The 14,671-nt window shown below is 40.2% G+C and overlaps 1 protein-coding gene across 1 annotated transcript; it reads left to right on the top strand.

Annotated features, from left to right (window-relative positions):
- On the top strand, positions 1-14,671 carry atp8b4 (ATPase phospholipid transporting 8B4). Its single transcript, XM_061036973.1, has 27 exons — positions 1-43; positions 2,516-2,574; positions 2,672-2,785; positions 2,861-2,959; positions 3,044-3,105; positions 3,205-3,277; positions 3,536-3,606; positions 3,748-3,827; positions 4,153-4,311; positions 4,393-4,481; positions 4,578-4,774; positions 4,977-5,185; positions 6,242-6,285; positions 6,355-6,520; positions 6,611-6,799; positions 6,970-7,085; positions 7,472-7,636; positions 7,707-7,818; positions 7,898-8,003; positions 8,128-8,269; positions 8,594-8,777; positions 9,253-9,476; positions 9,596-9,679; positions 12,753-12,998; positions 13,082-13,220; positions 13,295-13,425; positions 14,060-14,671. The coding sequence occupies exons 1-27, from the start codon at positions 1-3 to the stop codon at positions 14,357-14,359; spliced, it is 3,603 nt and encodes a 1,200-aa protein (XP_060892956.1). The 3' UTR covers positions 14,360-14,671.

The raw sequence follows: 14,671 nt of genomic DNA, 5'->3' as shown, positions 1-14,671 counted from the left end.
ATGGAGACAAATCAAGAATGCTCCTTTGACAGGCCAGTGAAAGGTAAGAAACCTTCCCTTATACATCATTTCTTTGGAATATAAGAAACTACAGTGTGTTTAAGGGTTACACTCAGCTTTGTATTGCTCACCTGGGATCTCTTTGCCAAGGACACACATTTCACTGGGGATGTACCTGCTGCTGCTGACACAGTCATTATAGCTACCTGTGTGAACTGAAAAGAAACAACACAGCAATTTGCTCTGTGGGTTGCCTCAGATGTCACACTATAATTATTACAACAATGCACTGAAATGGTGTCAGGATGGAAAAAAGACTTCAGAAAATATTCAACATAACCTAGAAGTATGATCATATTTAATGTTAAGAATTTAGATGTTGATACCTCTTTACCACGATAACAAGAATAGAAGTCCTAGGCACCTAATGTAATGGCTTAAACTCAATGATCTAGATCTGAGGTCTTTCAGAAGCTTAGCTACTTTTCCATATGTAGACAATTTAAAAGAAAACAGAGCTGGTATAGTTTATGTGATGCACGTGATGTCCAACGTCTCAAGGTAACAGAATGTTGACAACCTTAGTTCAATGAGCAAATCTGACCTGCTGATGTAAAGTGTAAAGTAGCATGAAATCAAAAATGTATAACTCAATAAGTACAGTAGTACATCTCAACTAGTTACATTCCCCCTCTGATTTCTTCACTTGACTTTCAGGAGATCTTTTTGGAGGTCCTGGAGGAGATGGCATTCTGGAGAAGAAATACTCACATTGGTGAGTCTTTTCTGGATTTACTCAAGTCTCGAGTGTAACTGGTAGACCCAATAGATTCAAGGTGCATAATTTGAAGAATGATAAAAAAAAAAAGCTGACATTCCAGTTTCTTTAATTTGTCTGTCTCAAAAGAATGCCATCTTTGAGTTTTTTTCCAAGGCACTTTTACAGCTCATGCTGTCCTGGTTCATGAAATACATGAAAAAGCATCCTCTCTCTCTCGCTCTCTCTCTCTCTCTCTCTCTCTCTCTCTCTCTCTCTCTCTCTGCTTAGACTTGCAGAGATAACTTTGTGCTGTCATGCATCCTGTAATGAAATGTTTAAGCAGACCTTTGCGGATCAAAAGCTCTTCTTAATAATTCATCATGAAAGTAACTGATAGCAGGACGAGGGCAGTCTGTTGTGTGAGAAGGTCTCTCCTGTTGCAGCGCTGAGCGTGTGTGCTCTGAATAATACAACAATGAATTAACCTTGATATAAACAACACATCTGACAGCCAGCGCTGTGACGAATGGTTTTTATCTTGTTGCTTCTGACTTATATGTATTGTGTTGTTTGTCCGTTAATTTATTTCCAGTTGACTATTTATAAAGCATGACTCAGCATCAATAAAGAACCTTAAGGCGTCACCTTGACAAATGAGCCTCGCGGTGAAGGCTGACGTTGGAACTGAAGCTAAAGTTTTCAGTTTTTGTTTACAAAAGGCCACAACCAGTGATGTTAAAATGTTTTTTTTTGCTCTCGTTTAGTAAATAAACCAAAAGGTTTTAGGTGTAAGGTGGAATGATATCCTTTGAACAAAGATTCAGCATTCATAATTGTGCTGTAACATTTGATTCTGAGGCATTAAAGTAAAGACTGTGCAGGTTTCCACTGGATGAAATCTTAGCTTAACGCTCCAATGATTCCCTCTTCTGTGTTCCACACCAAAAAGTGGAAACGTGCGGTTTACACATGGACAGACTGTGGTCAAACTGTTTGCATAGGCACATATAAATAAATGTATTGGAACAGAATAACCACTCATTTCCAAAGTTGGTTTTCTGTGATGAGAGAGAGCAAGATAGGTAAAAAAAAAAAAAAAAACTGAGAGGCTCCACTTCTCGCTTGTCAGACAGCAGCCCAATAACCTCTAAACTCAGTCTTTTCCACTTTCAAGCAGCTTAAAGGTGCAGTTACTAAATGAAGCGATGATTTTAATAACAGCAAATAAATTAAAGGTAGAGTCAGGAGCAATGTTTGCAATTCATATTTGGCCCCTGCTCTTGGGCTCATTGCCACCACAAGCGCACCTCAGTTGCAAGAACACACTCCCCTGCCCAACAACGACCTGCAGCATCACGTTTCTATGCACAACCTGAAACGTGATGTTATTTGCAGATGGATAGATAGGAACTTTATTAATCCATTGGGAAGACTCAGATTGGGAAATTCAGATTCCAGCAGCAGGTAACACCAAAGGATAGAACAGCACACAGATACAAAGTCAGTCATATCCATTGGATATATTAAAAACAACTTACTCCTGCACGAAGGCAGCAGAACTAGCAAAAAAAAGAAGAAGAAAAGAAGGTTTAAACAACTCGGTGCTACGGAGCAACTGGAGGTGCTGCCGTCACTCACAGCAGGACTTAGTGTCTACATGTACTGCTTGTACCGACCTTCTACCTTTAAGTTTGTTTATTTATTTGTGATTTTATTAACAGCTCTGTTCAATTGATCATGTTTCCCTGTCTGTAGAAAAGGAACGCCATGTTAAAGCCAATGCCCGGGATTACAATGATAAGTTCCATTATGCTGTAAGTAAACCTGAAAAAATGTCCAATCACCTGCTTTACTCTCAAGTGTCTGCTTCTTTTATAGCACCAGTTCTTTTCAAATGTTTTGTTCTTTCAGGACAATCGCATCAAAACCTCAAAGTACAACGTGTTCACCTTCCTGCCCGTTAACTTGTTTGAGCAGTTTCAGAGGGTGGCCAACGCTTACTTCTTGGTGCTGCTGATACTGCAGGTAAAGAAATGTTTGCTTTTACACGTTCCTTCTATGAATGTGATGTTTTTTTTAATTGCTTTGTTTCTCGTGTAGTTAATTCCAGAGATTTCCTCTCTGTCCTGGTTCACAACAATCGTGCCTTTGGTGTTGGTGCTGGTCATCACAGCAGTTAAGGATGCCACAGATGATTATGTAAGTGCTCTTTTTAATGCTCCACTACATTTTCCTCGATTCATCAGTAACCCATTCAACATTAACCCCTTTTTAACATTTTAGTTTAGGTATAGGAGCGACCAACGAGTCAACAACCGCCAGTCTCAGATTCTCATCAAGGGCAGGTACTGCATCACTGTCCTCATCTTTCTATTTTTTATCACTTTGACAAATGATATGCTGAAGGACTATATGAGGTTTGATTGTGTTTTTTCATTTCCTAGATTGCAGAATGAGAAATGGATGAACGTCAGAGTGGGCGATATCATCAAACTGTCGAACAATCAGTTTGTTGCTGTGAGTAAAATGTTGTCATGTTTCTGCACACTGGATGATTTCGTGCTGCTGATTCATTTAAAATGAAATGTATTTTTTATTTAATTTTACTGAAGGATTTTCTACTCTGTCTCTTCAGATATATTCGAGAGAAGTAGAGTGTAATATCTGTTCTGTGAGATACAGAGGCTGTGTAGTGCTCCTGCAGTCTCTGTGATGCAGGTTTTGGTAATTCACCTTTTCTCCTCATTGAGTGTTTCATGTTGTTTTAACACACAGGCCGACATCCTCCTTCTCTGTAGTAGTGAGCCCTATGGACTGTGTTATATTGAGACTGCAGAGCTTGATGGGTACGTCTTGGAATAATGCTTGTTATGTAATATAGAGGTGAAAAAAAAAATCACAATCAGACATATGAAACAAGTTTACTGTTTTTGTATTTGACGAAATGTGGAAGTCATTTTTTTTCTTTTCATGTCTTTCTAAAACAGAGAGACTAATCTGAAAGTTCGTCATGCTCTGACTGTCACCTCAGAAATGGGAGATATTTCCAAATTAATCGACTTTGATGGTGAGATGATTAAGCCTGAGAAATGTGTTTCAGACAAATAAAATCATAATCAAATTTAAAGAAGTTTTTTTCCTGAACCCTTAAAATGATCCTAAAGCACATTTTGCATTTTACATCCAAAACAACCAACATGCCAACAGAACTTTGTAACACAACTATAACGTTCTCTTTAAGGATAACTCAGGGTATCTATATGCTGACTTGTCAATTTGTGATTCTCTTCAGAGTGATTGTTTGTATTTTGATGGATGATCTGGTGACTATTAATTTATTCCTTTATTGTTGACTCATAATGGTCGAACTTAATTTCCTTCTTTTTCTACAGGAGAAGTGATTTGTGAGCCACCGAACAACAAGCTGGACAAATTTACAGGAACTCTGCTCTGGAGCGACAATAAATACCCTCTTGATAATGAAAAAATGCTGCTGCGAGGCTGTGTGCTCAGAAACACTGAATGGTGCTTTGGATTGGTCATCTTTGCAGGTTGGAGTTTAATTAAAATGTTTTTTTTTTATCCATTACAATCCTTCTCTTTGACCGGCTTCTCTTTGACCCCTCTGATAGGGTGGCAAACCAAACTGATGCAGAACTGTGGAAAGACCATATTTAAAAGAACAAGTATAGACAAGCTGATGAACACCTTAGTTTTATGGGTAAGAATGAGATGAAGGATGCATGGATACAAAATATTACTGATAACATCGCCTCCTGTTTTAGACACATCCTTGAAAAAGTGATCTATATTTCAGATCTTTGCCTTCCTTATTTGCATGGGAGTCATTTTGGCCGTAGGAAACACCATGTGGGAGAGCTGGATCGGAAGAAACTTCCAGGTGTTTTTGCCACGGGGTGAGATTCAAAGCAGTGCTGTCTTCTCCGGCTTCCTCGCCTTTTGGTCTTATGTCATCATACTCAACACGGTGGTGCCGATCTCACTGTATGTCAGGTAACGACCGAGACCTCAAACATAACGAGTCTATTCCCAAAGTTTTATTTAACTGCTAACCAGCTTGTGTTATTGCCTTGCAAAAGTCTAAAAGTCTCCAGTATTCTATAAGCAGCCCGATTCTTAGAAAGTATTTCTTTAAATTCTACATGTGCATATTCTCCATTAAAAGTGATGCTCTGAAGTGTAAACCCTTCTCCAGTGTGGAGGTTCTGCGGCTCGGTCACAGTTACTTCATAAACTGGGACCAGAAGATGTACTGCGCGCAGACAGACACGGCGGCAGAGGCTCGCACCACCACCCTGAACGAGGAGCTGGGTCAGGTGGAGTTTGTCTTCTCGGACAAGACGGGCACGCTCACCCAGAACATCATGGTGTTCAGGAAGTGCTCAATTAATGGACACACGTATGGTATAAGGATTTTTTTTTGCCACACTTGCCAAATTTTGTGAGACTAATATAATACTTTTTAAAGCACGTATCCCAGACGTTTTGAATTGTCTTTACATTAAATAATTGGTAGAAAAATAGGTGAAAAATAAAAGATATTGAATTCCAAATACAGTTAGGGTTTGGGGCTTCAATTGATACCACCTACATGCCACTGACAGGACACTGATGTCCAAACTATTCCTTTTAACAAAACCAAAAAAAAAATTCTGGAGCCAGATTGCTTCAACCTGACAGTAGGAGTAACACAAAGAACATTGAATGTGTGAACTTGAACACAGTGTTTAATAAAATGTAAGAGAGTTAAAGTGTATAGGATAGGATAGGATAGGTTCATACTTTATTGATTCCCCGAGGGGAAATTCGGGCATTGCAGCAGCACAAAGACAGTAGAAAAGGTCATACTAAATAAAAAATGAGGGTAGAGTTCAAAGAAAACATGCCTAAATAAAATATAGATAAAAGTTGGATAGGTTAAGTATCAAAATAAGCTAAGTAGAAAAGTAGTGGAATTAAATGCTGTTTTATTATTTTACTAATGCAACAATTAAAACAATTTAAACCTGACATACAGGATTGGGTCACACGTTTGAACAAAGTCAGACTGAAGCCCGTCTTCTATCACTCGATCCAAAATTTGAATATGGCGCTCAATCTTAGATCAGAAGTACGTTGAAGGCTTATGAATGTTTGTGTGGTTGTTTGAATGTTGTGTCAAGTGTGTGTATCTTTGTATCTTGTCTTTAGTTTTTAATGTTGTAAATCAAGCTGCTGGGATACAAGTCAAATTTCAAAGTTATAGCTGAATGAACCTTGTCTTCATGACGATGATTTTATGTAATGTCAGTAATACTTTAAAGAGACTGACAAATGATTGTATCGTGTCTTACTCTAGCTAAAGCTGTGTAAGCTTGAACATGTCAACACCCATATTGATCCCCAGTATATAACTAATATCCTTTCATAAAGAAAGAACCATATTTCTGTGATTTGTAACCAGTGCCTTTTTCTCCCCAGGTGACCTCTATAATGAATTTGACCAGAAGGTGGAAATCACAGAAGTAAGTTGTCTAAAATAAGACTAGAGTCTTAAATCTAATGCTGATATTAATAATGTTGTTTGCCCTCAGAAAAGCGCCTGTGTGGATTTTTCCTTCAACCCTCTCAGCGATCAAAGATTTCAGTTTTACGATGGCAGCCTGCTAGAAGCGGTTAAACTGGAGGACGCAGCAGTGCACGAGTTCTTCAGACTGCTGGCTCTGTGTCACACCGTCATGTCTGAGGAGAAGAGTGAAGGTAAACTGAGCACACGATCCATCCGTGATCAGTGAAATTACTTGAGATATGAAAGGGGTTCTGAATGATATCACATGTGTTCACATGAAGGGGATCTGGTGTACCAGGCCCAGTCTCCTGACGAAGGAGCCCTGGTCACTGCAGCTCGAAACTTTGGCTTTGTCTTCAGAGCCCGGACCCCTGAGAGCATCACATTGTGTGAGATGGGACGAGCCGTCACCTACAGGCTGCTGGCCATACTGGACTTCAACAACGTGCGCAAGAGAATGAGTGTCATTGGTTAGGTCTTCACTTTTAACAGCAAAGCTAATGAATAGCCAATATGGTATCATAAATGTGTGAAATCTTAATTCTCTAGAAGATAGCATGAAGTTGATCGTTTCTTTGGTCCTGCTTACAGTACTTCATGTAATTGTTTGTATTATATTAATATTTGCTGTGTTTTCTAGTCAGAAATCCAGAGGGTCAGATCAAACTGTACTGTAAAGGAGCTGACTCTATCATCTTTGAGCGCCTGGATCCATCCAGTGAGGACCTCATGCACACAACCTTGGAGCATCTTAATGTGGGTTTTATTCTGTTGGTTTATTGTCATTGTCAACGTTTTGTACAAAAACTGCTTCTAAATACAAACCATAAACCAGGCTGAAAGAATGAGTCCATCATGCTGAAGACTCCAGCAGCAGTCAGAGAGAGAGAGAGAAAGAGAGAGATGATATAGTTTGATGTTTTGCTGCAAATCTCAGAAATAGCTGGATTTAGCTTTTACATATTGGTGTGTTAACAAAGAATACACCATTTCAGACTTCACATGCATTAATGCTGCAGAATAGGACGGATCTTAGTCTTCAGGACAATCAGTGAAGATTTGTTACAACATCTGCGGTTTCCTGTTCTATATCCCACTACAACTGTTTTTGATGTCAGATTTCTCAATCATTTTCTCTGCAGGAATTTGCAGGAGAAGGGCTCCGAACTTTAGCTCTGACCTGCAAAGATCTCGATGAAGATCATTTTGACGTTTGGATGAAGAAGCTCCTGTTTGCCAGCACTCTGATTGAGAACCGCGATGATCAGCTGGCCGAGCTCTACGAGGAGATCGAGCAGGGCATGAAGGTAGAATTTTACATTTTGAAAACCTTTCAAACGAGCAGCTTCTGAAGACTGAACGCTGTCCCGGTTGAAGCTTCTAGGAGCCACAGCCATCGAGGACAAACTTCAGGAAGGCGTCCCTGAAACTATCGCCTGTCTTAATCTGGCTGACATCAAGATCTGGGTCCTCACAGGAGACAAACTAGGTAGAAGACAACGGAAAAAAATATATATATAACCACTAATCCATTTGTTGAAAGAGACGTAAACTGTAAAACATTACAGAGACTGCAGTGAACATCGGCTACTCCTGCAACATGCTTCGAGACGACATGAATGAAGTGTTCATTATCTCTGGAAACACTCTGCTGGAGGTGCAGCAGCAGCTCAGGTGATGCACTGCTCATTTCCCTTTTACAGTGGGTTTATACTCTACACAACAACGGACAAACTTGAAACTCATTGAATAAGTAATACTTTATCCTGAAAATATTTGATTTCTGGTTTTTCTTTAGGAATGCTAATGAGCAGATTCTCGGCCTCAGTGGAGTTTGTGGTGCAGAGGACAGTGATAAGACGGAGATGTCTGCGGATGACTCTGTGTTTGAAGAAAGCATTATTGCAGAGTATGCCTTAGTCATCAATGGTGACAGTTTGGTAAGACAAAACATTTTCCTGTTTGAGTGCCTGAAAGATTTAATTAGTTAAGTGGTTGCTGTGTTGATTTCCACTGAGGATTGAATCCCTGTACCTACTGCTGACTGTGCATGCTCTGTAATGAGTAGAGAGCTCATGTGGGTCCCATGCTCTGTTACATGCTTTTCATTAACATCCATTTCCTCGCAGATGAATTGCCCCCTCGCTGGGAGCATGAAGAACAGCAGCTCTGTGGAGATGTTATTGAGCTGTTGTCTCTGCAGGAGGTTGACATTATGGAAGAGGTTTTTTAAAAAAAGTGTAATGTTTGTGTTCTCCCTGCAGGCTTACGCTCTGGATCCGCAGCTGGAGCATGTTTTGTTGGACTTGGCTTGTTTGTGTAAAACCGTGATCTGCTGCAGGGTCACTCCCCTGCAAAAAGCGCAGGTGGTAGAGCTGGTGAAAAAGCACAAGAGGGCGGTCACTGTAGCCATCGGAGATGGAGCTAATGATGTCAGCATGATAAAAAGTAAGTCACAATCACTCAAATACCAAATTTGCTTCACATAAAAACAGCAGGTTCAGCAGCATGAAGTTCAAGTAACAAGGCTTTGCATAAATGTTCGGTCAGAAACAAAGCCTGTACACATTTATAACACTTCTGAAGGTATTTGAATACATCCATGGTTCAAAATCAAATACTGGTCCAGAATTGGGCTTTGACAATGAAGACAATAACTTCCATGATCCCATTCTGTTGCATGATATCATCAAACTACATATTTTGTTTATTTAAAGAGACACCTAGTGGCAAAAATCACATACTGTGCCTTTAACTAAAACTCAATGTATTAAAAGTTCAATACACCAATATAAAAGTGACATTAGGATAACATGGTGTGTTTAATACTGTGAGCATTGTCTCTACAAAATATGAACACACTGGACAAGGTTGTAAGGTTGAAGTTGTAAAAGGCAGTGACACATGGTGTGTTCCTCCTCAGCTGCTCACATCGGTGTTGGAATCAGCGGTCAGGAGGGGATGCAGGCTGTTCTAGCATCAGATTTCTCCTTCGCTCAGTTTCGGTACCTGCAGCGCCTCCTGCTGGTGCACGGCCGCTGGTCATACCTTCGCATGTGTAATTTCCTGCGCTATTTTTTCTATAAGAACTTTGCCTTCACGTTGGTACACTTCTGGTACGGTTTCTTCTGTGGTTTCTCAGCTCAGGTAAGTAAACTGATCGTTTTGGTATTTTAATAAACTGGCCTATCTAACCTCAAACCATCCTTTGAATAGTCTGGATTTGGAAACACAAACTAATGCACACAACTGTCCTCTGTCCACAGACTGTTTATGACCAGTGGTTCATTACGCTCTTCAATATAGTCTACACATCTCTACCAGTCCTTGCGATGGGACTTTTTGATCAGGTACCACTCTTAAATATGCAACATTAATATAGCAGTGATTTATTTTTCATGTAGGCAATATCAAAACTTCTGACTTTGCTTTTCTTTTAAAATATGATCCAGTAATACAAATGAATATCTTGTTAGTCCTCTCTTACTGTTTCACGATATACCGGTATGTGAATAGAAACTTTAAGGACTGTCGATGTAGGATTCAATGCTGTGATTTTTTTCACCCACAATGGATTCCTCCTGATCTGAGGTTTTCAGGTTAAAGCTTCTGTGAACTACATGAGCAAAAAAGACCATCAGGAACAAGACTGAATATTTTTATACAGTTGCAGGAAAAAGTATGTGAACCCTTTGGAATTTCTTAGTTTTCTGATTAAATTGGTCATAAAATCTGTTCTGATCTTCATCTAAGTCTCAACAGTAGACAAACACAGTCTGCTTAAACTAATACCCCACAAACAATTATATGTTTTGATTGAACACAACATGTAAACATTCACAGTGCAGGGTGGAAAAAGTATGTGAACCCCTAGGCAAATGACTTCTCACAGAGCTAATTGGAGTCAGGAGTCAGCCAACCTGCAGTCCAATCAATGAGACGAGATTGGAGGTGTTGGTTAAAGCTGCCCTGCCCTATAAAAAACACACTCCAGTTTTGAGTTTGCTACTCTCAAGAAGCATTGCCTGATGTGAACCATGCCTCACACAAAAGAGCTCTCAGAAGACCTACGATTAAGAATTGTTGACTTGCATGAAGCTGGAAAGGGTTACAAAAGAATCTCTAAAAGCCTTGATGTTCATCAGTCCACGGTAAGACAAATTGTCTATAAATGGAGAAAGTTCAGCACTGTTGCTACTCTCCCTAGAAGTGGCCGTCCTGTAAAGATGACTGCAAGAGCACTGCGCAGAATGCTCAATGAGGTGAAGAAGAATCCTAGAGTGTCAACTAAAGACTTACACAAATCTCTGGCACATGCTAACATCTCTGTTGACAAATCTACGATACGTAAAACATTAAACAAGAATGGAGTTCATGGGAGGACACCACGGGGAAAGCCACTGCTGTCTAAAAAAACATTGTTGCACGCTTGATGTTTGCAGAAGAGGAGCTGGATGTTCCACAGCACTACTGGCAAAACATCCTGTGGACAGATGAAACCAAAGGTGAGTTGTTTGGAAGGAACACACAACACTATGTGTGGAGAAAGAAAGGCAAAGCACACCAACATCAAAACCTCATCCCAACTGATGGAGGTGTCCACCAGGGGGCAACATGTGGGGCTGCTTTGCTGCATCAGGGCCTGGACAGATTGCTATCATCGACGGAAAAATGAATTCCCAAGTTTATCAAGACGTTTTTCAGGAAAACTTAAGGCCTTCTGTCCACCAACTGAAGCTCAACAGAAGATGGGTGATGCAACAGGACAACGACCCAAAGCACAGAAGTAAATCAACAACAGAAGAAAATACGCCTTCTGGAGTGGCCCTGTCAGAGTCCTGACCTCAACCCGATGGAGATGCTGTGGCATGACCTCAAGAGAGCGATTCACACCAGACATCCCAAGAATATTGCTGAACTGAAAAAGTTTTGTAAAGAGGAATGGTCCAAAATTGCTCCTGACCGTTGTGCAGGTCTGATCTGCAACTACAGGAAACGTTTGGTTGAGGTTATTGCTGCCAAAGGAGGGTCAACCAGTTATTAAATCCAAGGGTTCACATACTTTTCCACCCTGCACTGTGACTGTTTACATGTTGTGTTCAACAAAAACATTATAATTGTTTGTGTGGTATTAGTTTTCGCAGACTGTGTTTGTCTATTGTTGAGACTTAGATGATGATCAGAACACATTTTATGACCAATTTATGCAGAAAACTAGGAAATTCCGAAGGGTTCACATACTTTTTCCTGCAACTGTATAGTTATTTTTAATGTCTGTTACTGCTGTCAACTGGTCAGTGCCAGAAGAAACTATTTACAGTTTGCAAACCAGAAGTAAACACATTTGACTACTTACACATTACAGGACAGATCAGCAAGGGTTAAGATGTACCACTTCCTCCACAGGGGGTAGCCGAAAGTGACAAAACTTGATTGTTCCTCATGAGCTAGTTAGTCACTAAGGGCGCGGTCACATTGGCCATCCGTACCGTGCTGTACCCAAGCACGATTGCCCCCCGATTGCGCCATTCCCCCGCTGGCCGGCGCGGTCCGCGGTCACACTACACAGGACTATCCGTGCCTAAGCACGATTACCTCTTGTACATAACGTCTTAATACAACACATGCACGCTTTATGTTATTATGAAGCGTGCTCAGTTTACAAACAGGCGGACGAAAGAGAAAAAGAGACGCGCAGTCGAGTCCGCGTCTGCACATCAGAGAAAAACACAGAGCATGACAGCTACTTTACTGACTTTGCAGCTTATTTTACGCCATTTTAAATCAGACACAGACAAAAATAAATTAAAAAATAAAATAGACGCGTGGCTGAGTCCACAGGCGAGTCTGCAGCCGCACATCGGAGAACAACACAGAGCATGACAGCTACTTTACTGACGTTACAGCTTATTTTAAGCTATTTTAATCAGACACAGTAATAAATAAATAAAATAGACGCGCGGCCGAGTCCGAAGTGTGCCGTGCCCGAGCACGATACGACGCGGTCACACTGGTCAAACGAACTGGACTTTAGCGTTGAAGCGTGCTTGGGCACGGTACGGATGGCCGGTGTGACCGTGCCCTAAGAGCCCTCTGTGATAACAGGATGAACATTTTAGACACTAGAGGAAACTCTTTTGTGTTCACATGAAATCTTATTATCCCTAAGCTTGTTTTCTTGAGATAAATCAACTTTATTATTATTGTGAGAAACTAGCATTTAAAACATTATGCAAGCAGGGTCCTTCTTGACCTCCGTACTAACCTGATCAGTACTCATTTCATTGTAACTTGTTCATCTATCACTTTGAAATTATCACCTGCCACACAACCATGATCAAATCAGCCCTCCATATTTCACCCTCTCTGCTTCATGAATAGCTACCATATCACATAGCACTCATGATATCTGTGTTTCAACAGGACGTCAATGACCAGAACAGCCTTCGTTACCCGAGCCTGTACAAACCCGGCCAGCAGAATCTTCTGTTCAACAAATCACAGTTTTTCCTGTGCACACTTCAGGGATTAGGCACATCCTTCCTGCTTTTCTTTATTCCCTATGGAGCATTATCTGTCATGGTCAGAGAAGATGGCTCCCACTTTTCTGACCAACAAACATTTGCAGTCACAGTAGCAACATCCTTGGTCATCGTGGTAAGCGTTCAGGTAAGAGATGTACAAAAACAGCCATGTTGATTGGAAAAGATGAATGCTACACCCATGCTAATGACGCCTGTATCTGTTCATAGATTGGACTTGATGCACATTACTGGACAGCTGTCAATCATCTCTTCATATGGGGCAGTCTGATAGTGTACTTTGCCATATTATTTGCAATGCAAAGTAACGGCATGTTTGGGATCTTTCCAAGTCAGTTCCCGTTTGTTGGTAAGTTTTTCCTCAGATGTGTACACATAAACAGCTGTGATACGTGGAAATGAGTCTGAACACTTTCCTCTCAGGAACAGCTCGTAACTGTCTGGCAGAGCAGAGTGTGTGGTTGGTCATTCTGCTCACCTCTGTGGTGTGTGTGGTGCCCGGGTTAGTCGTCAGCTTCCTGAAAGTGGACCACTTCCCAACCCTGACAGATAAGGTACAATAAGTCAACGCATGGACACCAATTGAAATGTATAAACATGAACTATTTTAACATTACTCTTCCTGCTGTGTTTCAATAGTGGTAAGAAAACCAAGTGCAATCTTCACATATGATACATCACATACAACTTTGAGATAGCTGTACTTGTATGTTATACTTTTATTCCATTTAATTTCAACAGGAATAGCACTTTTCTCCTCAAATCTTAAAAAAATGTAGAAAGACATGGCAAAGCGTCAACCAGCAGTTCCACGTTTTTTAAGACTGTTTTGTCTTTTCAAAAATCAAAAATGATTTTTTACCTCTAACCCTCTCATATGGTTTCATTGAAATAACTTTATAAGACCTCTAAGCTGTCAAATTTTTAAAAATATAAAGTGAAGTAGGTCTTTGTAGCAGAGCTTTCATTTTATTTTAAATGCTGAAACATTCTTTTCGCACTGTGACCAGCTCCTAAATGAAAATACTACTTTAATACGTCTGTAGTAGCCATTAAGTAAAGTCCCATTGTGTAATATATCAGGGGCAGAGAGAAAAAGTACTTTTACTCTACACACAATTTGCTCATATGTTTACTCTTAAGTACATTGTTGTATTTGGATCCACTTCCTCTGCTGTGTTTCTGCAGGTCCGACGTCTTCAACAGTATAGAAAGAAGGAAGGACCTCAGAAGAAGAACCTGAAGCGAGTAAGCAGGACAAGCTCCCGCCGCTCTGCATATGCTTTCTCCCACCAGCAGGGCTACGGAGAGCTGATCACCTCAGGCAAAAACATGAAAGTGGGATCTGTGTTTTCTGCTCGTTCCCCCGGAAGAACACCGAACCGCTTCGTCTGGATAGAAAACCTGTTGAAGAAGAAGAATGAAGTTTCCTGCATCTCTGATGAAAACATAGAAACACAGACTGCACAGCAACAGTGCACAGGTTGAACAGCACTTAGGATAATTTTTTAAAAATATTTTTTTATTACAAAGTTTGAGTAAAGTTTTTAAATCCTACAACACAGGGAAACTTCATTTTTTTATACGTATGAATCTTGTGGACTCTGTTGAATGTTTAAAGCCAGAACATATCAAGAGTGATCTTTTCCATAAAAATCAGCCAATTGAAAAAAATTATTTAAGAAAATGTTTGAATTTTTATTGTGTAGGACGTTTTTTGAATGTAGAAACTCAGCTCGACAAGAACAGGTGGATTTAAGGACAATATATTATATATGACTTACCAAAGTTAAAGAAAGA

This window comes from Labrus mixtus, chromosome 4, assembly GCF_963584025.1.
Source record: "Labrus mixtus chromosome 4, fLabMix1.1, whole genome shotgun sequence".
NCBI lineage: Eukaryota > Metazoa > Chordata > Actinopteri > Labriformes > Labridae > Labrus > Labrus mixtus.
The sequence above is the reverse complement of the archived record's forward strand: the minus strand, read 5'-3'. Positions and strand labels throughout refer to the sequence as shown.